Here is a 22,518-nt window from a genome sequence, read left to right as displayed (position 1 = left end):
AGCTGGTAAAAGTTAAATGACATAACAACCAAATACAAGGATGTCACTAAAAGTCATTGTTGCCTTGTTGTAAGCAAATTCTATCATTTTAAATTAATTGCAAAGATTGTAAGAGATAATAAACTTATAATGTTGGATCATATTACATATAATCTATGCACATTGGTGGAACACAAGATGAATTTTTGGAGGGGTCATGCTATGTATTTTCAAGTGTTGACAACTTTTTTATGTAAATATTAATTAAAAGTTGCTTGAAAATGTTAAATTTAATTTTAATTAAAAAAATTCAAAACAAAGAAAAAAACAACATCCAAAAACAAAATAGAATTTAGTTTTGTATATTATAACTACAATTGCAAAATTATTCTATCTTAAATTCTTTTTAAATTGCAACATTATATATATGAACAGTTATGGATAATGCTAACGAGTGGAAATGAGTACATAGGTGAACAGTTATGGATAATGCTAACGAGTGGAAAGGAGTACTCCTTTCCACTCGTTAGCATTATCCATAACTGTTCATATATATCTTTCAACCAATCAATCATGGGCAAATTTTGTAACGTATTAATACATTACAAGCACTTAAAAGAGTAAAATGTTACAATTTTATATTTAAAATAAAAAGATGAAATCCATTGTCATTAATATAGCTTTACCATAATAACATAATAATCTTCATAATTCAACAAATATGTTTATTACAATCTTCCAAGAAGTAGCATAAATATCATAAAATATCAATATCATATAGCTAGTAAAAGTCTTACAATTAAAATAGTTTATCATGTCAATCTAGTTTCGAAGAACACATGAAAAACCTATCAAAAATAAACATACTAGGAATTTAAAATAAAATTATATTATAAGAACATTAACAAATCAAGCATATATTAACATTTATTTTCACAAATTTCCATCAATTACTTTGTTACAATTCTTTAACATCAACATTTCCTCTACTAATAAATGGTAGCAGTATTGTATCAAACAAAGCCCTTAATTCCCACATCAAACACATAAGCCTTTACTCTCCGGGCTAACACTTTTGTATGATACCAGCTTTAAAATTCTGTTTTCCACGTAAGAATATTAAAAAAGTAAACTTATCATTAAAGGCCATCATATCCAACCTTTTGTAAACCTCTTTTAGAGGTTCATTAATATAAATAACAACCAATCCCTTGTTCCAACTAGACTTTCGTGCCTCAGGTGTATTCCCGACACCTTCCTAGTCTCCCCTCATATGGTTGACTACAAATTGCTCATTACCTCCACACTTGTGGCCGACACATTAATTTTATAATCAAGTCCCTATTTTTTTTATGGCCAACTAAATGTTAACAACTTTGGGGTCCCACTCTTGTGGCCGACTTCCATGCATAAAAATGCATCCATCTTGCCCTCTAAGGGACTTTGATCTTATCTCCACAAATGTAGCCGACTATCATGCACCTAAACCATATATACTTGTTTTGGAATTCAAGTTTATTTAGTTATGCCCCACTCATGGGGTTGGCCTTTTCTTTCGACAACCCAATCATTTCATAAATAACAACTTATCAATCTAAGCCCTATTCATTTGGCCGGCTTGATGCACACAACACTTGTCTAAACTAATCTCCACATCGAGATTTCAAGAGTCTTTATCATTCCACAACACATATGTACAAATCAATATTCATACTATTGAAAATAACAACTTATATAAATTATTGTAAATTAAAAAAAGTTGAGGTGACAAGCACCTACTTATTCCTCTCACTGGTCCTGCCCACTTGCCTAGGATCCCGCATCCGATGCCTCTCTTTCATCACACCAAGTCTTACATCACATTGTTTCCTTAAAAATATTAAGAATGCACTTCTTAGTATTCTTTTAACAATTTAGGAACTTGTCATGAATACATGTACCCCTATATCATCACACATAGTTTTTTTAACTCTTAACGTTCCAATATATGAAATACTATCATACAAGCTAGTTTCATGCATACAATGTTTTATTTACCATATAATAATCACCCCTATTCCTTAAACAACCTAAAAGATTCAAATAAAAACCAAGAAAAAACCAAAACACAAAATCAAGCTACCATAAAACAGTAGCCAATACGGTTTGACCATTTTGAGAAACAGTCCGCCCGTTTCTTAAAATAAAAACCAAGAAAAGACCAGAACATAAAATCAAGCTACCATAAAATAGTAGCCAATATGGTTTGACCATTTTGAGAAACAATTCGCCCGTTTCTTAAATCAGTCTTGCTGTTTCTCAAAACAGCTAGCCTGTTTCTGCTACTGGAAAACTTCATTTTTCTCTTTTTCTTTGGCTGACAACTTCACCCTTACAATAAATTTGAATTTTACCTTTAAGATCAGTCCTTATATCATACAAGTTACATACGTAGCACGACAAAAAATAATTTTTTAAGAACAACACTCAATTATCACAAATTCTAGCATTCAAGAACTCATCTTTCCTTCTAATTTTTCAGGTATAAACTAACTTTATCACATTCTTGATGTTTGTCACCATAATCATGCATAAATTCAAACAAAGATTACACCTAGAAAATGTTTTGTAATTGGCTGAACCTATCTCCCTCTCTTTCTAGAGATTTGTCTTCAATTTTAAACAACTCCTTACTTAATACTACTTTTTTATGCCTATTGATTAATTTTTTTTTTAATTACTTTTTAGTTTCCTTAAATTTCCAATATGAACTCTAAAATCAAGATTATGATTTTTTCTATATGTTTACACGTAACGAAAATCCTTCCATCTTACACCGTTTTAGGTTGTATTAACATTATAAATTAATTAAGATTTTCAACAAAACACTTCCCCTTTTAAATTTTTCTTCTTGGCCGAACCTCTCAAGGGTTCCTACCTAAAATGCTTTTCAAAATTCTTGCTTATATCTACCAATTAAGCCTTATCTTAAGATTATACCATGTAATATATGCAAATAACCTACTTTTACTAATTTCTCATAAACCCTAATTTTCTCAAGGATTGAAGATTTTGCTCTCTACCCCACAATCTCACCTCAAAATACATTATTTGAGTTTAATAGATACTTTACCTTATTTCTTGAACTCAGTTGAACTTGATTTGAACAAGTTCTTGATCAAATCTTCTCTTTTCCTCCTTTATATTCTTGATCTTTCTTTAAGTTCTTGTTTCCTTCTATTGTGTTCTTGGTTATACGTGTTTTCTCTTCTTTTTTTATTTGTTTTTAAAAGAAGGCTTTCACTCCCACAATATCCTCTTTGCTATTCTCTTAATCCATCATGACCGTAATTTCCTTTAGGTGCGAGAATATGAATTACATGTATAAAACTTCTCCCTCCCTCCCTAAAAAAGAGCTCGTTTTATTTTTAGTCCTTAAGTTTCCTATTTCCTAATTGTGGCCCTCCCCTCCTAGGTCAATCTTAGTATTCAACTCTAATCTCTTTTTTTTAATACAATTTTAATCCTCATTTCTTTGATTTTAGACCCTTAAAAGAAAACACTATTTATTTCATATTATTCTTCTTACAATAAAAGCTTGCGATTTTATCTCCATTGCCAAGTCCTCTTGGATCTTCATCGGGACTTGTGGCAATACACACAAGGGGTCTACCATGGCTTTCCAAAGTAATTACACATGAAACACATCATGCACTTTTGATATCATTGGAGGTAGTTCCAACTGATAAGCTACTGATCCAATCCTCCTAATGACTTTGAATGGACCAATATACCTTGGAGTTAACTTACCTTTCATTCCAAACCGAATGATATTCTTTCATGGGGCAACCTGTAGAAACTCTCAATCCCCCAACTTAAACTCCAATGGTCTTTTTTTATTATCAGAATAGCTTTTCTGTTTATCTTGGGCCATCTTCATTCTTTTTTTTTATTACCTTTACCTTATTAGTAGTAATCCGTACCAAATCCAAACTCAACAACTTCCTATCACTTACTTCCTCCTAAAATACCAAAGTGTAACATTTCCTTCAATATAATGCCTCAAAAGAGGCCATCCCCTCTTTAGCTTGATAACTATTATTATACATGAACTCAACCAAAGGTACGTGATCTTTCCATTTTCCTCTAAACTCTAGGACACAAGCCCTTAACAACTCCTCAAAAGTTTGTACAGTTCTTTTTGTTTGTCCGTCTGTTTATGGGTGAAAGGAAGTGCTCAACTTTAGTTTTGTCCTCGATACATGTTGCCTACTTGGCCATAACCAAAAGGTAAACCTTGGATCTCAGTCGGATACAATTATTACCGATAACCCATGTAATCTTATCACCTCATCTATATATACCTTTGCTAGTTTATCAATGGAGTCAGTCCTTATATATAAAAACAAAACAAACTTGGTTAATCGATCTACAATCACCTAGATGACATCATTACCCTTCATTCCTTTCAGCAACCTTGATACAAAGTCCATCGAGATATCCTCCCACTTCCATTCTAGAATCAGAAGGGGTTGCAATTTTCCTGCAAGTTTTTGATGTTCAACATTCACTTGCTGACAGATTCCACAAGTCGCTACAAATTCCACAACTTCCCTTTTCATTCCCGGCCACTAATAAAACTCCTTTGGTGCTTCCGGGGTACATTGCAAATTTAGAGTCATGAGCCTTAATAAGCAATTATTCCTTTAAATCCTTATCACCATGTACATATGCTCGCCCGCCATGGCCACCATGCCATCTCTTAAAACTTGAAAAGGCATTTCTACACCCGAATTTATCTCTTTCCTTACTTCTTCTACCTTCAGATCCTTTTCTTAAGCCTCCAACACTTTATCCCTCAACACTGATCCACATTAACCTGTGCTAACAATATTCCTTTAGACCCCAAAGTCAAATGTGCACACATTCCCCTTAATTCCTTTCTACCCAAAATGGTCTCCTTATCACCCTTCATTCCATTCTTCTAACTTAGTGCATCGATCACCAAATTTGCTTTTCTTGGTTAATACTTAATGACACAATCATAATCTTTTATCAATTCTACCCAAAGCCTTTGTTGTATATTCAAATCCTTATGCGATATTAGATACTTTAAACTCTTGTGGTTAGTAAAAATTTGTACAGGAGTGCCATATAAAATAATGTCTCTAAACCCATAATACGAACACTATTGCTGCCAATTCCAAGTCATGCACTAGGTAATTCACCTTTTGAGTTTTCAATTGTCTTAATGCATATGCAATAACTTTGCAATGTTGCATCAAAACACATCCTAAACCCTTCATTGATGCATCACTATACACCACAAACCCCTCGATCTCTAAAAAAAGAGTCAATATTGGGGCAGTTGTGAGCCTTTTCTTCAACTCTTGAAAACTTATTTCTTGGTCCATTCACTTACTCCTTTCGAGTCAATTAAGTGAGGGGGGGAGCAATAGTAGAGAATCCTTTTATGAATCTATGAGAGTACCCGACCAAGCCCACAAGGTTGGATTTCAGTTACAGTTACTGGCCTTTTCCATCTCAAAACTGCTTTAACTTTCCTTGGATCCGCCAAAATCCTTTCCTTCGATATGACATGCCCTAAGAAAATCATTTCTCCTAGCCAAAATCTGCATTTATCGAATCTGGCATACAACCGATTCTCCCTTTACACTTATAATCACTTCACAAATGTTTCTCATGTTTATGATATGAACTTGAATAAATCAATGTCATTTATAAGTACAACCACTAACTTGTCCAAAAATGATCTAAATACCCTATTTATCAAATCCATAAATATTGCGAGAGCATTTGTGAATTCAAAAGGCATTACCAAAAACTCACAATGACCATACCAAGTCCTAAATGCGGTATTTTAAACATCTTGTTTCTTAAACCTTTGTTTATGATACCCTAATCTTAGATTTATCTTAGAAAATACTCTCTCCTTTTAGTTGATCAAACAAGTTGTCTATTTGAGGTAATATTAGAAAAACACCTCACATGGAGGTCATAATTTCAAATATTAAATATGAGAGGGTAAAAATATGTGTGGAATTCAAAAATAATTGCAAATTGGTCCCTTGAAAAATCTAAAATTGAATTAAAAAAACAAGGATTGTGTTTGCCAAACATTCCTTAAGGATCGAAAAATACATTTTTTCTTAGATAAATTTTAACCTTTCCGAACATAACCTTAAGCCTTTAAAGGTCTAGCCACATGGACTGTGCTACTCAGCCTAGGCCAAAACCCATGCTAAAAGTTAAACTCTTATAAAGCATTCATGAGCCCACGACAAAACTTAAACCCATATCATAGACCCATAAATCTTATTAGGCAAAAAAAAGAAGGTGTACTTAACCTAAAAATTAACCCAAAGAGAAAATAGGCCCGACTAATGAGCATGACTTGAAAATTTTCTTCGAAATGAATAAAATCTGGTTCTAATAAAAACACAATAACAAGTGCCTAGTTTGTCTCTTGATGTATTTAAGTAAAACAGAAGTTTTGCCTATAGTTCATATTGTTTTTCCTATAATTAAAATTACCAAACATACGTGTAACACCCCATCCTCTAGAGGATGCTAAACTTGGAAATTCTACAATAATTTCACATTTTCAACCAAATATGAGTTTTTATATCTTCCTATCATGGATTTTTTTTTTGTATTTATACACATAATCATGCTCCTTTATTGATAAGCAATTCTATTGAAAATTTAACAGAGTTTTCTCTATAAGTGGACATACCAAGTTATCGGTTATCTCATCCATTTCACAATCATTATCACTACATAGTCCATTCATCTCAACCATAATCCATATCATCTCAACCATAAGTCAATCCTAACCTTATATATATATACTATTTGATAATGATATCGTATCCATTACACAATAACTTAATTATAAATAGATGTTAAGAAAAAAAATATCCAATCTCATATACCTATATATATATATACTATTTGATAATGATATCGTATCCATTACACAATAACTTAATTATAAATAGATGTTAAGAAAAAAAATATCCAATCTCATATACCTATTAACTTGAATTACATAGAAAGAGAAGAAAAATCTAAACAATAATTAAAAAAAGGACCGAAAAACTAACTACAGTCAACCCGGGTTAACTTGTCAAACTCACAACATGATAGAAAGCAAGTTGAAATAATTTATGAATCTCAATTCCCAACCAACCCAATATTGAAATATGAAATTAAAAACAAATCGATTAAAAAAGGTCATAGAAAACAACTCGAGTCAACCCGAGTTAATCAGTCAAACCTAGGGGTGAGCAAAAAAACTGAAAAACTGATTAAACCGAGAAAACCGGAAAACAAATAACCGAAAAAACCAAACCGAAAAATAAACCGATTAACATTTTGAAAAAACTGGTCGGTTCAATTCGGTTCGGTTTCGGTTTTATAAGCAAAAAACCGAACTGAACCAAAATCGAAAAAAAAACCTAGCCAAACCGAGCCAAACCGGAAAAACCGAGCCAAAACTGAGCCAAACCGGAAAAACCAAGCCAAACCGGTTTGAACCGGTTTTTGCCCTAAAAAAACCAAACCGCACCAAAACCGGTCGGTTTGACCCGGTTTTGGTTTTTTTTTTATAAATTTTTTTTGGTTTGGTTACTTTTTTTGATAAAAACCGAACCGAACCGAAAATAATCACCCCTAGTCAAACTTGTAATCTGAGTTATGAGACGAAGATAACCTAAAAAAAAGCAAACCAAAAAAATTATGAAGTCTAATTTCTAATTAACCCAATGTTGAAAGACAATTAAGAAAAAAATCAATTAAAAATAGGAGAAAAAACTCAAGGTAACCGAGTTTTAAGTAAAGTATGCTGCCAGTGCCGATCGAGACTGAATCACTTAACTTCATTCATAAACCCCCATTCCATTTTTAGGTCACATTTGTCAGCCACTCGAAATAAGTTTTATCCTTGCCAGCTATTGCTGTCAGTACCGTAGCTTCAAATGGCAAAGCCAGGGCTTTAAAATTTCCTATTTTGTATGAATATGACATTTTTTTATGATAATATGACATGTAATCCAAAATACATATGATTCTTCTCGTCAAACTTAGTCTGACCTTCTTTCCCCTTTACTTTAAGATAAATGTGGAATTATTTTGTGATAGCAGTCTATATATTTACACTATTATTCACTGTTGTAATTAGTTTCTTGATAATGAAGTTTTTCAAAAGCAAATGTTGTACAACTTGATTTGGATTTTGGCATTCATACTTGTGGGAGTATGTCATCCAGGGTCAACTGTTGGTGTTTGTTGAGAAAGAATTCCGCTCTGAGGTAACCAGAATAGAGAAAATGATTTTGGTGATTCAGATGATTTTGCCAATGACAATGTTAACATTATAGTTAGTAACAACAAGATTTTTAGTCAAGTCTGGCTGTCCAAATCAATGTTGAGAGATTTGCATCCCATACCCTTTTGGAACTAAAAAAGAATCTTACAAGGACGAGTGGTTCACAATTGAATGCAACCAAACTCCCGTCCTCCGACAGCTTTTATATATAAGTTCAATCAAATTGTAAGTGATGAATATTTCCAGTTGAAAAAGGCGGTGTTATTGTCAAAATTCCAATGATATATTTCAATTGCACTCTTAAAAAAGATAGTGTAACTCTTAATCTCTCTAGAACTTTTTTTTTTTGTGGAATATGTTCAATGTAGTAGGTTGTAATAATAATGAAGTTTCCATGAATAAAGATATCGTCAGTTGCTTCTCCATTTGCAGGAACATGAAGAACAACATTAGTTTGGGAGAAAATAACATGAATTTTATCGGTAATCAAGGTGGTGAAGGATGTTTGAAGGGTGATCCTGAATGGTTTAAATCCAATATAATTAGAATTATGTTCCAACGTACCTATAGTGGTTGATCAACTTGAATGCATAGGTAAATATCATTTCCTCATATAAATATTGCTTATGTAAATATTCCCTAAATAAATATTTGTTGATCTTTTCTTAGTTATCTTATTAGATGCTAATAAAGGCACGACTCTAAAGAAAAACCGGTGCCAAGGGATTCTCAAATTGAATACAAGAGAGAGTTGCGAGATAAATAAAATTTATATAATTATAATAGGTACAAAATCTTTGCTTCGTTATTTTATGAAATTTTATAGTAGCATTCTCAAATTCTTCTGCAACTGTATGATACATCAGAGAATAGCTCAGCATGCACAATAATTGTTTGGCAAAGAATCACTTACAATAAAATAAATGTTATTTTTGATTAAACACTCATATATATCAAGAAATTAATATTTTCTCATTTGCTGTAAATAACGCAGTTATCGGAGCATTTATTTTTCTATGGGCATTACTTATTGGTTTATGGTGGTTATATAGACTAGCAAAGAAAAGAAAAAACAGAGAACTACAAAGGAATTTCTTCAAACAAAATAACAGTTTATTATTACAGCAGCAGTTATCCTCAGATCATGACACTGTTAAAGAAACAAATATATTTACTTTAAAAGAGCTGGAGAGAGCCACTGGTGAATTTAATGAAGATAAAATAGTTAGTCAAGGTGGGCAAGGCACACTTTATGAGGGGATGTTAGAAGATGATAACATTGTTATTATTAAAAGGTTCGAAAAAATGGATGGAAAAAGGCTTGAGGAATTTATTGACGAGGTGATCGTTCTTTCACAAATTAACAACAAGAATATGGTTAAGTTGCTAGGATGTTGTTTGGAGACTAAAGTTCCTCTCCTTGTCTATGAATTCATTCCTAACGAAAATCTTTATAGGCATCTCCGGTTTAAAACAATGATTTCTTATTATCTTGGGAAAGGTGATTAGGGATTGCTATAGAGGTTGCGGGAACCCTTTTGTAAACCCCTAGTTATAATTTTTTCTAGGTTATTAAAATATGAGAAATTTAACCAATAGTAAAATGAGTTAAATTAAATTAAAGAAATCTAAATCAAGATAAAAATAATGAAATTAATGAAATGAAAAGTGAATATAGTACTAAATTGTTGAAAAGACACATTTATGGGGATAAAATGAATACATAAAATCAAGAGAGGTCAATATTCAAATAATACAAGGTTAAGAGTTTACGTATAAATGATAAAAAAAGGGTGGGGATGAATGTGCAACTAACAAGATGATAACACTATAAATATCATTCTATTTTCTCTTGGAGTGACTTGCAAGAGCAAGAGAGAGATTAGAGAGAGGCTATAGAGAAGACATATTGATGGTAGCAAATCCGACAGCTATAACTCCACCTTTCATTGTTGGATTAGAACGATATTCAAATATGTTGTTCTCTTCCATGTCGTGTACATTTTCATCGAAGAGATCTTCTATATCAGTCCCCGTTTGAGAGATATCATGGGAGGAAAATTTATGGGAAAATACACTTCTGGACCGTCTTTGTCGCCGACTGTTTTCTCATCCGGCCACCGTTGGATTGGGCTATAATTTGGATATGCTATTTTTCCTGATGCTGTTTAGATTTTGAACCGTAGAGATCAGAAACAAACAATCGGTATAGAGGTCTGCAAGTTTGAGGTTAGTTCGATTAAACCCATGTTTCTAGAAATTGCACCAATTGTTGAAGTTGATATTTGGATATGTTATACTCAAAATAATGCATTATAACTTGACCATAGGGATTGTTTGGAATATTATTCGTTTGTTATTTATGGTTGATTGAAACTATTGCCAAAATTGGTTTTGTGTGAACTGAAACAACCCTAAAATTTAAAAGGGAATGGAGCATTAGAGAGATTTAATTTTTGGGAGACTTTGGGGTTGCTGTGACTTGGGACCTTTCGGTATAGGAGAGACTTTGCCGAAATTTCGATAGACTTTTATATGAGAATTGAAAAAAAAATACCCATATTTTTACGTACCAAATCGTAGGAAAGTAACTATAAACACATATAAAAGTGTGGGGCGTTATACCTTTCCTATTTACACTCATAAGCATCCATTCAGATATATCACCGAGATATTAGGTCTACGAACATGCTTATAGACGAGGAATATATAGCCAAAATATCATATTTCAGAACTTTAAAAGCCATAACCATCAATCAAACTCACTTGACCACTCAAGTGAAAGTTACCTTTGGCTACTTTGTTTCAGAGTACTTCCGATTAGGTCAATATACAGAAAAAAGTGATGTCTATGGCTTGGTATGGTTTTGGTTAAGCTTATGAGTGGACAAAATCCGGTATTCTCTACAAGTCCAATAAGAACCAAAAGTTTAGCCATACAACTTATTACATTGATGGAAGACAGAAGACCGTTTGATATTCTGGATTCTAGAATCAAAAATCATTACTAGAGTGAAGTTGTTGTTGTTGTCAGTATTGCAAAAAGATGCTTGAATTTGGATGGGAGAAACCAACCAGCAATGGGAGCCCGTTATCCAGGGGCAACTGTTGGTGTTTGTGGAGAAAGAATTCTGTTATGAGTTGAAGTTGTCTTACATATCATTGTCAAAGATAGCTTCAACTCATAGCATAATTCTTTCTCCACAAACACCAACAGTTGCGTCTAGATGACGAGTTCCTAAAAGCATGAATGTTGAAATCCAGATCAACTTCTGCAACATTTGCTTCTAAAAAGCTTTCTTGTCAAGAACCTGATTACAACAATGAATAATTTTTTAAATATGCTAGATTGCTATCACAACAAGAGTTTCATAATTCTGAAAGTAAAAGGGAAAGAATGGAATGTTAGAGTAAGCTTAGCCACTGAAAAAATTGAAACCTAGAACACCTATCCTATAAAAGTGCTAAACTTTACCTTATATTTACACTTTGCTTTCCTCCTCCCCTGAAAAGCCTAATGAATTCCCTTATAACGTTTCAATAAGAAGATAATCAATGTGTGATGATGAATCCCTCCAACTCTGCAGCTGTCATTGATGTCAGAAATGCCTTCATGCTGCTAGTTGCTTGATCAACCATGATGTTTTCTGTCTTTTGGATGTCTGGTTCAACATGTGGTGCATGTGACAATTTAAATATCCTTTCCAACTCTAAGGTTACTTCTCTCATTGTTGGTTGGTTTCTCCCATCTAAATTCAAGCACCTTTTATAATACTGACAGCAACAACTTCTTCATTCTAGCAATGCTCTTTGATTCTAGCATCCAAAATATCAAACAGTCTTCTGTCTTCCATCAATGTAATAAGTTGCATGGCTAAACTTTTGGTTTTTGTTGGACTTGTAGAGAATACCAGATTTTGTCCACTCATAAGCTCAACCAAAGTCATACTAAAGCCATGTACATCACTTTTATCACTTTTTTTCTGTATATGGACCGGATCGGAAGTACTCCGAAACAAAGTAGCCTAAGGTAACTTTCACTTGAGTGGTCAAGTGAGTTTGATTGATGGCTATGGCTCTTGAAGTTCCGAAATAAGATATTTTGGCTATATATTCCTCGTCTATAAGTATGTTAAGTATGTTCGTAGACTTAATATCTCGGTGATATATCTGAATGGATGCTTTTGAGTGTAAATAGGAAAGGGCTTCCGTAACCTCTATAGCAATCCATAATCGCCTTTCCCAAGATAATGAGAAATCATTGTTTTGAACATGGAGATGCCTATAAAGATTTTTGTTGGGAATGAATTCATAGACAATGAGAGGAACTTCAGTCTCTAAACAACATCCTAGCAATTTAACCATTTCCTGTTGTTAATTTGTTAAAGAACAATCACCTCGTTAATAAATTCCTCAAGCCTTTTTCTACCCACTTTTTCAGACCTTTTAACAATAACAATGTTACCATCTTCTAACATCCCCTCATAAATCGTGCCTTGCCCAGCTTGACCAACTATTTTATCTTCATTAAATTTATCAGTGACTCTCCAGCTCTTTTAAAGTAAATATCTTTGTTTTTTTAACACTGTTATGATCTGAGAATAACTGATGCTATAATAATAAACCGTTATTTTCTTTGAAGAAATTCCTTTGTAGTTCTTTGTTTTTTCTTTTCTTTGCTAGTCTATATAACCACCATAAGCTAATAAGTAATGCTTATACAAAAATGAATGCCCCGATAGCTGCGTTATTTACAGCAAATAAAAAAATATTAATTTCTTGACATATATGAGTGTTTAACCAAAATAACATTTATTTTATTGTAAGTGATTCTTTGCCAAACAATTATTGTGCATGCTGAGCTATTCCCTGATGCATCATGCAGCTGCAGAAAAATTTAAGAATGCTAATATTACATTTGCCAAAATAACATTTCATAAAATAACGAAGCAAAGATTTTGTACCTATTATAATTATATAAATTTTATTTATCTCGTAACTCCCTCTTGTATTCAATTTGAGAATCCCTTAGCACCGATTTTTCTTTGAAGTCGTGCCTTTATCAACATCTAATAAGATAACCAAGTAAAGATCAACAAATATTTATATGGGGAATATTTACATAAGCAATATTTATATGAGGAAAGGATAGGGGGGAAGAAGAGAGACGAAGGCGTCTCCTGCAACCGGATGAAAGCCTGTGTGGTGGCTTTTGGAGGTTGATGGGCATGAAGGCGTGGTGATGGTGATTCCGGGGGGGGGGGGGGGGGGGCGCAAGTATAGAGTTCGGTTTAGGGTTTGTTTTTTTCGTTGTAGTGTTTTTTATGTCTACCCCTGTTTTTTCCCGTAATGTCCCCCTCTATGAGGATATTTATTTATAATAAAAAAGTTTCATAGGAAATGGAAAATAAAGTCTTGATTAAACTCTTTTTTTTTTTAATTTGAATTTAATAAAAATTTAAATTTAAAAATGAATAATTATTATTATTTTGATGATAAGAAGAGATCAATGATAAAAATATATTGTAATAGCTAATTTTTTTTAAGTTGACAAATCATATTTTTTATCAAAATAAATCCATGATTTTTTAATTTTAAATTTTAATCCTCATAATAAAATTAAGTTATTACAACAACAGTGAATAATAATGTAAATATATAGAATGCTATCACAAAATAATTCCACATTTATCTAAAAGTAAAGGGGAAAGAAGGTCAGACTGAGTTTAACGAGAAGAATCGTATGTATTTTGGATTACATGTCATATTATCATAAAAACAAAAGTCATATTCATACAAAATAGGAAATTTTAAAGCCCGGGCTTTGCCATTTAAAGCTACGGTACTTACAACAATAGCTAGCGGAGATAAAAGTTGTTCCGAGTGGCTAACAAACGTGATCTAAAAATGAAATGGGGGTTTATGAATGAAGTTAAGTGATTCAGTCTTGATCGACACTAGTGCATAATTAACATCTATAAGTTAGACCACTTATTTGACGAGGTAACTCGGTTAACTTGAGTTTTTCTTTTTTATATATTTCTAATTGATTTTTTTCTCAATTGTCTTTCAACATTGAGTTAATTAGAAATTAGACTTCATAATTTATTTTGGTTTGCTTTCTTTGAGGTTATCTTCGTCTCATGACTCGGATTACAGGCTTGACGGATTAACTCGGGTTGACTCGAGTTGTTTTCTGACCTTTTTTAATCGATTTGTTTTTAATTTCATATTTCAATATTGGTTTGGTTGGGAATTGAGATTCATAATTTATTTCAACTTGCTTTCTATCATGTTGTGAGTTTGACAAGTTAACCCGAGTTGACTGTAGTTAGTTTTTCGATCCTTTTTTTTAATTTTTTTTCAATTTCATCATCCCGCATTGAGTTTATTGAAATTTTTACTTCATAATTTGTTTTGATTTGTTTTCTATGAAGTTATCATGGTCTCATAACCTGATGTGAAGATTGGCAGGTTAATTCGAGTTGACCCAAATCAATCCAATATATTATCATCTCAACATTTATATAAAAAAAGTCACCTTAAATATTTATTTTGAATCAAATTACATAATAGTCATTTGTGTTGTCTTTGGACCTGTCAAGGCGACCAGATCACATCAAGTCAATCCCTATACAGTTTTTTTTCTATTAAAAAAACATTAACAAAGCCTAGAAATTTTTTTATGTTAAGAGAATTAATTTGACTTATCATAGTGGGGCCCAATGATCTAATAATATCTAACAAATGAGGATGTTGTGTATATATAAATCTTAGAACTAATTAAAAAAAATACCAGGCCCAAACCAAATGTCATAATCTAATTTTGGATCCCAAAAATATTTTTATAAAAAATAAAAAAATGATAATAATAATAATAATAAATAGATAAGAGGATCAAAAATACAAAGAAAGAAAATAAGGGACCAAAAAAAATTTAAATTACTTGAGGATCAAGCAATTAAGAAAAAAAAATTTAATTTACATGTAAATAGTAAAAAGAGTGTCACAAGCAAAGGGGAATTAGTTAGAGTGGCAAAAGAAAAAAAAGCCAAAACCATTCCCATGTTCCCTATATATATATATATATATATTATTTTTTGCCGAACTTATATTGGAATCTCTGAAATTCCTGATAAATTTTGGTAGAACCTCTCCTATATTGGAAGATCCCAAGTTATCGACAATCATCCTGCACACATCTCATACTCCTTTCTCAATCGTATCACAATCTCACCTACTCATTTTCTTTCACATTTAAACATGCATAAATTCATAGGTAAACAAAAATATGCAACGTTAAGATTTCAAACACAAAATAGTATAATCTTACAACCAACATTTAATACAAAAAGGATACTATTACATTTCTAGTTATATGGTTACTTAAAGAAAAAATACATTAGGGACAAAATACGTTCCTAATTCATACAAATCTTTGGTAATGCCGACATCAACTTAACTGGTTGATGCCATTAACTATTTCCTACCCGAAATAGTTAATCAGTTTTCCATAGTACCTTGGAAATATTCTCGGAAATACCGATGTCAAGGATTCTTGACATCATTAACTTTCTTATTAGAAAAGCTAATCAAGTTTTCATGAGTTTGTCGATACTGACATCATCTGTCGATATTGTCATAAGTGCGCGACATCGGGGCGACAACGAGCTTTTCGTGCCTCCTGATGAGGTATGTTGTTGGGAAGGAAAGGGTTTTGAGTTTAATCATAAAGTTATGGTTAAGATTCAGGAGTTGCCACCTACTATTATGGTTACTACGAATCTATGGTATGCAAGAGTCTAAGTAAGGGACTGGTTGTGCATAGAAAAGATGCATCACTCTCAATGCACCTTACCTCAATGCACCTTACCTAAGGAAAACTACATTGTTGTTTGATTGTTTTTCTAGGTCGGATTTCCATTTGTTGGTCTTTTCTAAAGTCTAAGGCAGATCTCCCTTCGTGAGAGAATCAATGCCTCATCAGGTCTAATCCTAATTGTTCTAAAATCAAAATTTTAGCATCGCATTTATTTTATACTTTATATCTTTAATACCTGAGGGTGTACTCTATTGTGTAGTTTAATACCCACATATTATTAAAGCCTATATTTAAACCCTAAAAAAAAGATTGGAAAAGAATTTTTGATATTTTGGTCAAATCCTAATAGATAATGATAAAATAGTTACGATATCCATTTTGCATTTTAAAAGAAGAGAGATATGCAATTTTTTTTTATGAAGATATGCTTGGAAAAGTTTTAGGATTTAACTGTATGCATACAAACATTAATATTTTTTTGTTTGTTTTTTTAAAGGAAAATTAATTTAAAAGTTTTGAATTTTTTTTGAATTTTTTTTGAAGAAAATCAGGTATTTTAATACCGGTTCTATATCTTACAGTGTATATATACAACCCAATATTATGCAAAATTAGTAGAAATACGTGTGAGAAAATCGCAGTATTTTTTAGAGGATTTTTTAATTTTTAATTTTTAAAATATAATAATATTATAATGTGTGTGTGTGTGTGTGTGTTTGTGTGGGTGGGTTGTTCTTGACCAAAAATGGTTGGGCCGATCTCAAATCTTTACTTTTTTGTTCTGGGCCAGGCTCGATCCAACCATTTGGGTCGGGCCAAAACTAACCCGACCCAAAGTTCACTACATGAAAAGTGGCCATGAATTATAATTCATGCCCATTGTTCATGTAATGAATAAAGGACGAGAATAAGAAGAAGAAGGGGAAGGGGAGCTCACTTGGCTCAGGGGTTTGGCCGAGGACGGTGGCTTCATTGAGGGTGCTGGCGGTAGAGGGGGAAAGAAGAAGAAACAACTTTGCAGGTGAGAAAGTGGATCCCAACCATTGGCTCAAAGTAGACACCATGCACTGTCAAATCTGACAGTTCAAGGCTGTCTGAGTTAGCCATTTTAGGGATGTTGTGGCTTTTGTGGTGCAATCGACCTAAACATACCATATTGGGTTGAAGAGGGATGTCAAGTGATCATTTGCGTGCAAGTTTTGTCAAATTTGATGAAGGTTAGAGGCGTTAAATGCATCTGTAAAGTAGGTAACCTGAGCAACTTTTCAGGTAAAAAAAGAAGAAGATAATGAATAGTAACCAGACAATGCGTCGTCTGTTTTTTTTTTGTTCAAAACGACACCGTTTTGGGGTTTAATTTATGGTTTTGGCCAAAGTTTAATTTAGTCCTCCAGCTTTTAATTGCATCCCTAATTAACCCTAAACCTTTGATTTAGTGCAATTAAGCCCCTGCCGAATTACAATATGAGCTCCCAATTTGAGCGCGTTTTTCAATTTGATCATTGGTCTCGGATTTTTGTAATTTTGCCCCTAATTGACAATCAAACTTCCAATTTCTTCAATTTCACCTCGATTTCAATCAATTAAGCCCCTATAGTTCGGCGTCTTTTATAGATTGGTCCTTGGATGCAAAATGTTTCAATTTGACCCCTAATTGATCCCAAAACATTAATTTTCTTGCGATTTTGCCCCTGATTTCAATCAATTAACTTGGTAAGAATTAAATTTGATCTCTTAAAATTCCTTTCTTCTCAATTAAGCCCAAATTGGGCTTTCAAACTTAATATTTCACCAATTAAGCCCCTAATAAAATTAATTTTACCCGTTTAAAATATAATTAAGTCCTCACACCTAATTAAATTCTTTAATTGGACTCAAACTAATTCTTAAACATGATTAAACTTTTAATTTTTCCCATTATTAAATCAAATTGACATATTAAAAATTTTATTATATCATTGGACTTAATTTCTTATGCTAATTCGTCTAATAATCATTTAATTTGACCTTGAATATGTATCGTTTCTTTAGTCTTAGGTATAGTGGGGTACAATTTGATCTAAAATTTTCTTCAAAATTGCAGCTTGTTTTTATGTATTTTTTGAAATCCTCCTCGGTCTGCTTTCTCCACATTATCAACTTTTATTTTATTTTTGTTTTTTTGGAAAGAAAAAAATATGTAATTTTGGGGAATAACCCATAAATGGTTATGACAGATATTATTAACTATTTTTAACCCGAATAGTTAATGAAGTTCAATATTCTTCAACTTTCCATCATGGTCATGTCGATGTTAGCAAATCTTGCCAACATCATTAGCCGTCCATATTCAGGACCGACTAATCAAATCCAAAACCAATTATTTTTAAGTTCATTATTCATTATAGAAATCTATAATTCCATAAACAAAATCAGATTTCATTTCCTGTTAATGTCATCATATTTTTTCTTCCTTTGGCTTCATCCACAAGTGCAAAATCCAAAATAAAATAGATTACCAAAAACACTATTATTTACGAAGGGTATAAATGTGGAATACCTACCTGCTATAGAAACTTGGCTCGTGCTCCCTTGTTGTTATTGTACTCCTTCTATGATTCCTCCTGAATCCACAAGTACCCATCATTATTCAATACTCAATCACATTTCACAACATAATAACAGTAATCGACAACATTCATTTCTCTTTTACCATTGTTTTTTTACTTTTACATTCTCATTATTATCCTTTAGGATTTTGGTTCATAAGCAATCATAACGAACATCATAAATTCAATTTCAAATATGGTTTATTTTGTTCAACAATCTTTTGGTTGTTAGCACCACAAGCTTCTAGGGATTCAAAGTCATTCAAACAAATTCCATCCATATATTCCAAAATTAGAACTTTTTATGTCGACTGCAATGAGAGGAATATGATGCACAGTCAGAGGAGTGAAAAGATTAAGGATCATTATCAACATAAGAATAGCAAAAAAGGCACCAAGCAGTTAAAAGGTTAGAAGGAACTCATTGTTTAAGATCCACTTACTGAAAATATATATAGAAACCATCCATATTAGGTTAAAACATGTGAAGAGACTAGCATCTAGTAATTATAGGTAAGTGCATGTGTTTTAGTCAGGTATATGGTATAGACATTCACGATGGTGTCATAACTAAATAATTCATTTTCCTCCACTCCACTCTGCCCAGGCTTCAGAATGACATAAAAATGTTCATTTTTCTCCCACATGATTCTTTTTGTAAGAATGGTAGTTAACTGTCAGGGGTCAGAAATGTCAATGAAGATGCCTGCAATGAGTCCTTTAATATTTGTTCCAGACAGTGAGAAATGTTAATAAAATTCCTACGACAAGATATATTTTTAGGATTTCATCCTTTTGCACCTGCACTCGAGCAAGCAACTTTGTTATATCAAAACATGAGAGCAAAATGATACCTGAATAACCTCTGGAATCAAAACATCCACTTGATTGATGGGCTTGTTGCTATCATATTTGCTTGTGCAGCCAAGATTTTTAGACACGGTTCTGGTATTCTCTACAAATACAATAGACCAGCATCAGTAAGAGAGAAGGGTACACTGAACAGTAGAGAAACACACTGATGTACTTGATAAGAAAAACAGTAAGAGAATATAAATGGAGGAAGAGATTAAAGAATTTAAAATTCCTTGCATTGTCTCTGCACAGTGTTAATAAATAGATTGGGAATGTCCTACACTGAATTCAGTATAGTGAGTTGGAGTTTCACTTTCATGAACATGCTAGAAAATGGCTGAATACACAGTTGCCAACCATCACTTTCATCTCTACAACATCCAAGCTCACCACTGCAACATAGCGCCAATGCTAATGCTTCCATTAGCACTAACAGCACCATGCCAAAGTCTTCACATGAGTTGCCACCAAATCACCACTAGAACCATGCCGCTGCCATTGCACTGCTACCAATAGAGTACCACACTGCCTTGACCACTGTCATTAAAGTTACCCTCACATTGCCACATCATTGCTGCTGCCACCATCCTCATAGCACCATATCCATCAAGCCAAGCTGTTGCCTCCACTAAAATCCAAATACGATCACCACAACTGCCAACCTTGCCTCCACCACCATCAATTATCCTCACTGCTGACACCACAAAGCTATCATCCCATTCACTTCATTGATTCAATAAAAAATTAAGATGCTGCACTTGGTATGGATTCTAAACATGATCAGATTTAACTGTCCCAATGATTGGATTCCATTATCGTTATTTGAAGCTCCTGATATGAATCCCAAATCCCAATAACCTCATCCAGACCAGCCAGAACTCACATTTATTATCTATTGGTTGTAAAAGAAAAGAAAATAGCAATTTTGTGATGTCATCGACAGAATTTCATCAACAGAAATATTGCAAAAGACAAAGTTTACCTGTTTCGTGGTTGAAGTCGAGTTCTTGTGGTGCTTCTTTGCACCATTCATCGATCATAGGGCTGAAGTTATACTGCGGTTCTGCCCATGCTATCCAGTCAACAATGGATTTTGCATCCTTTAAATCCTGCAAAAAAAAAAAGGCAAGCAAAATAACCATAAGGACTGAAACATTTGCTTTCCGATGCAGCATCTCAAAAGCCAAACTCCAAAGAGTTTCCAAACCTCCAATATGATTTTCTTGATGTCTTCATGTTGAACTTTAACAACCACCTTCTGCCCATCAATTAATGTCGCACGATGGACTTGTGCAATCTGCATAGAATATAACATGAGAACAACAAGATTATTCCAAAATGTACACACCTTGTGAGAACAAGAAAATCAAAATTTCAATCCTAAATGAGCATCCGCACTAACTTCCTAGCACAAACATCTAGTCTAAGGATCTTACCGATGCTGTCGCCAGAGGATTTTCGTCAAAATCCAAGAAAAGCTCCTTCGTGGATTTCCCTAGTTCTTTCTCTATAGTGTGACAAACCTGTGCAAACAAAAATTTTAACATAACCAACCAATGAGAAACATGGCTCGAAAATAAACAACTAACATTATGAGATAAAAAAAATAATCAGAAACATCAGGTCAACAAAGTCACATTGAATCACATGAAGACTTCCAAATCTATTAGAAAAAGACAAACAAAACCTCTTCAAACGGACGAGGAGGAAAGAGAGTCCTGCAACTGCTTGAGATTTGAAATGAAAGCAGAAGGAAGCACATCAGCACGTGAGGACATATACTGTCCAAGTTTCACCCACAAACCCTCCAACTCTACCATCAAATTAAAAACACGCTTAGCATTCCGCTCATGGGCCTTCTTCCACAACGCATCACTTTTCGGTTTCATCATGAATTTCTCTCTTTTCTGTAAAGCCTTCAGTATAAAAAAAGACAACCACCACAATCAGCATAAACAATAAGCATCACTCTAAATAAATAACTCATAATCAGATTTTCTATACGGCTGATCCGTACCTTATAATCGATGTAAATTATCATGGCCAATGTAAATACTTTCGCACGTCTCCTGTAAATGTATCCCCACCCCATCTCTAACACACAATATATATATATATATAATGCAGCTAATAGCAGCTAAAATTTCACTCCCCGCCTCTTTCACTACTTCGTCCAACCAACTCCCTGCAGCGTACCTGAAAAAACATCACAGAATCAAATCCTAATATTCTTTTTTATTTTTTATTTTTTGAGAATGCATGATTACAATAAAATATAAAAATCTTCCAGCCTACCAATACCACATAGACATAGCCTTATTTCTTCACAAACTAATTAATAATTGTTCGAATTATTACTAAAAAAATCAAATTTTTTATATCAAATTGTAATTTTACACTCTAATTGCTAGAAATTGTAAAATTAAAGGCAAATTACAATCAAATTGAACAAAAAAAAAATCAAAAGATACCTGATTACAACAGTAGTCTTTAAGTATCAGTAAAATAATAGTGATTAAAAACACAAAATCTTGGTTCAAAATTTGAGAATTTAAAAAAGAGAGAGAACCTACCTGAAGTTACAGGAAGAGAAGTTTGAACAGAGAGCAAGAGAGACGGGGAGAGAAAGAGAGGTAAGTTAGGGAGGAATGCGCGAAAATTCTTCCGTCAGTAGATGTCGTTTTCAAATTAATGGAATCTGGGATGAGACGAACCCGTGTTGTTGAAATTTTGATTCCAACTTCTGACAACGTATTTGTTGACGTTAGGTTTTTTTAAATGATTTAGATATTTTGTTGGCTGAAAAAGTTCATTTTTTTAAGTAGTTTTTATAGAAAGCAGTTTTTTTTTAAAAAATATTATTTTATGTTTAGTAGTATTATAAAAAATAAATTGAATAATATTTTTAAGTATTTAACTATATTATCCAAAATAATTTTTTAATA

At 32.8% G+C, this 22,518-nt stretch overlaps 1 protein-coding gene across 9 annotated transcripts; it reads right to left on the bottom strand.

Moving 5' to 3' along the window:
* Positions 1-605: 605 nt before the first annotated feature.
* LOC18107583 (uncharacterized) lies at positions 606-22,326 on the bottom strand. Of its 9 annotated transcripts, XR_002979149.2 has the most exons (10): positions 22,147-22,318; positions 21,591-21,769; positions 21,261-21,489; positions 21,010-21,096; positions 20,781-20,870; positions 20,556-20,682; positions 19,573-19,673; positions 18,674-18,733; positions 13,273-13,377; positions 13,032-13,193 (listed from the first exon to the last, which is right to left on the bottom strand). XR_002979149.2 is itself a non-coding variant. In XM_024590732.2 (9 exons), exons 3-8 carry the CDS (start codon positions 21,333-21,335, stop codon positions 18,722-18,724), a joined length of 492 nt encoding a protein of 163 aa, XP_024446500.1. In that variant the 5' UTR covers positions 21,336-21,489; positions 21,591-21,769; positions 22,147-22,318; the 3' UTR covers positions 606-1,848; positions 18,674-18,721. The 9 variants fall into 9 exon arrangements, 7 of the variants coding, with proteins under 7 accessions (XP_024446500.1, XP_052305164.1, XP_024446501.1 ...); XM_024590732.2 differs by lacking the exons at positions 13,032-13,193; positions 13,273-13,377 and adding an exon at positions 606-1,848; XM_052449204.1 differs by lacking the exons at positions 13,032-13,193; positions 13,273-13,377 and adding an exon at positions 8,441-10,472.
* Between the last annotated feature and the right edge of the window lie 192 nt (positions 22,327-22,518).

This window comes from Populus trichocarpa, chromosome 18 (assembly GCF_000002775.5).
Source record: "Populus trichocarpa isolate Nisqually-1 chromosome 18, P.trichocarpa_v4.1, whole genome shotgun sequence".
NCBI classification, from domain to species: domain Eukaryota; kingdom Viridiplantae; phylum Streptophyta; class Magnoliopsida; order Malpighiales; family Salicaceae; genus Populus; species Populus trichocarpa.
Note: the sequence above shows the minus strand (reverse complement) of the source record. Positions and strands in the feature narration are given on the sequence as shown.

Excerpts from the sequence above, each read along its gene's own strand:
- LOC18107583 (XM_024590730.2), bottom strand. The coding sequence starts at position 21,335 with ATGTGCTTCCTTCTGCTTTCATTTCAAATCTCAAGCAGTTGCAGGACT. Across the intron at positions 19,674-20,555 it reads CGACTTCAACCACGAAACAG|AGAATACCAGAACCGTGTCT; the intron begins GTAAACTTTGTC and ends TTGTATTTGTAG. Across the intron at positions 19,437-19,572 it reads TGATTCCAGAGGTTATTCAG|GACTCATTGCAGGCATCTTC; the intron begins GTATCATTTTGC and ends CAAATATTAAAG.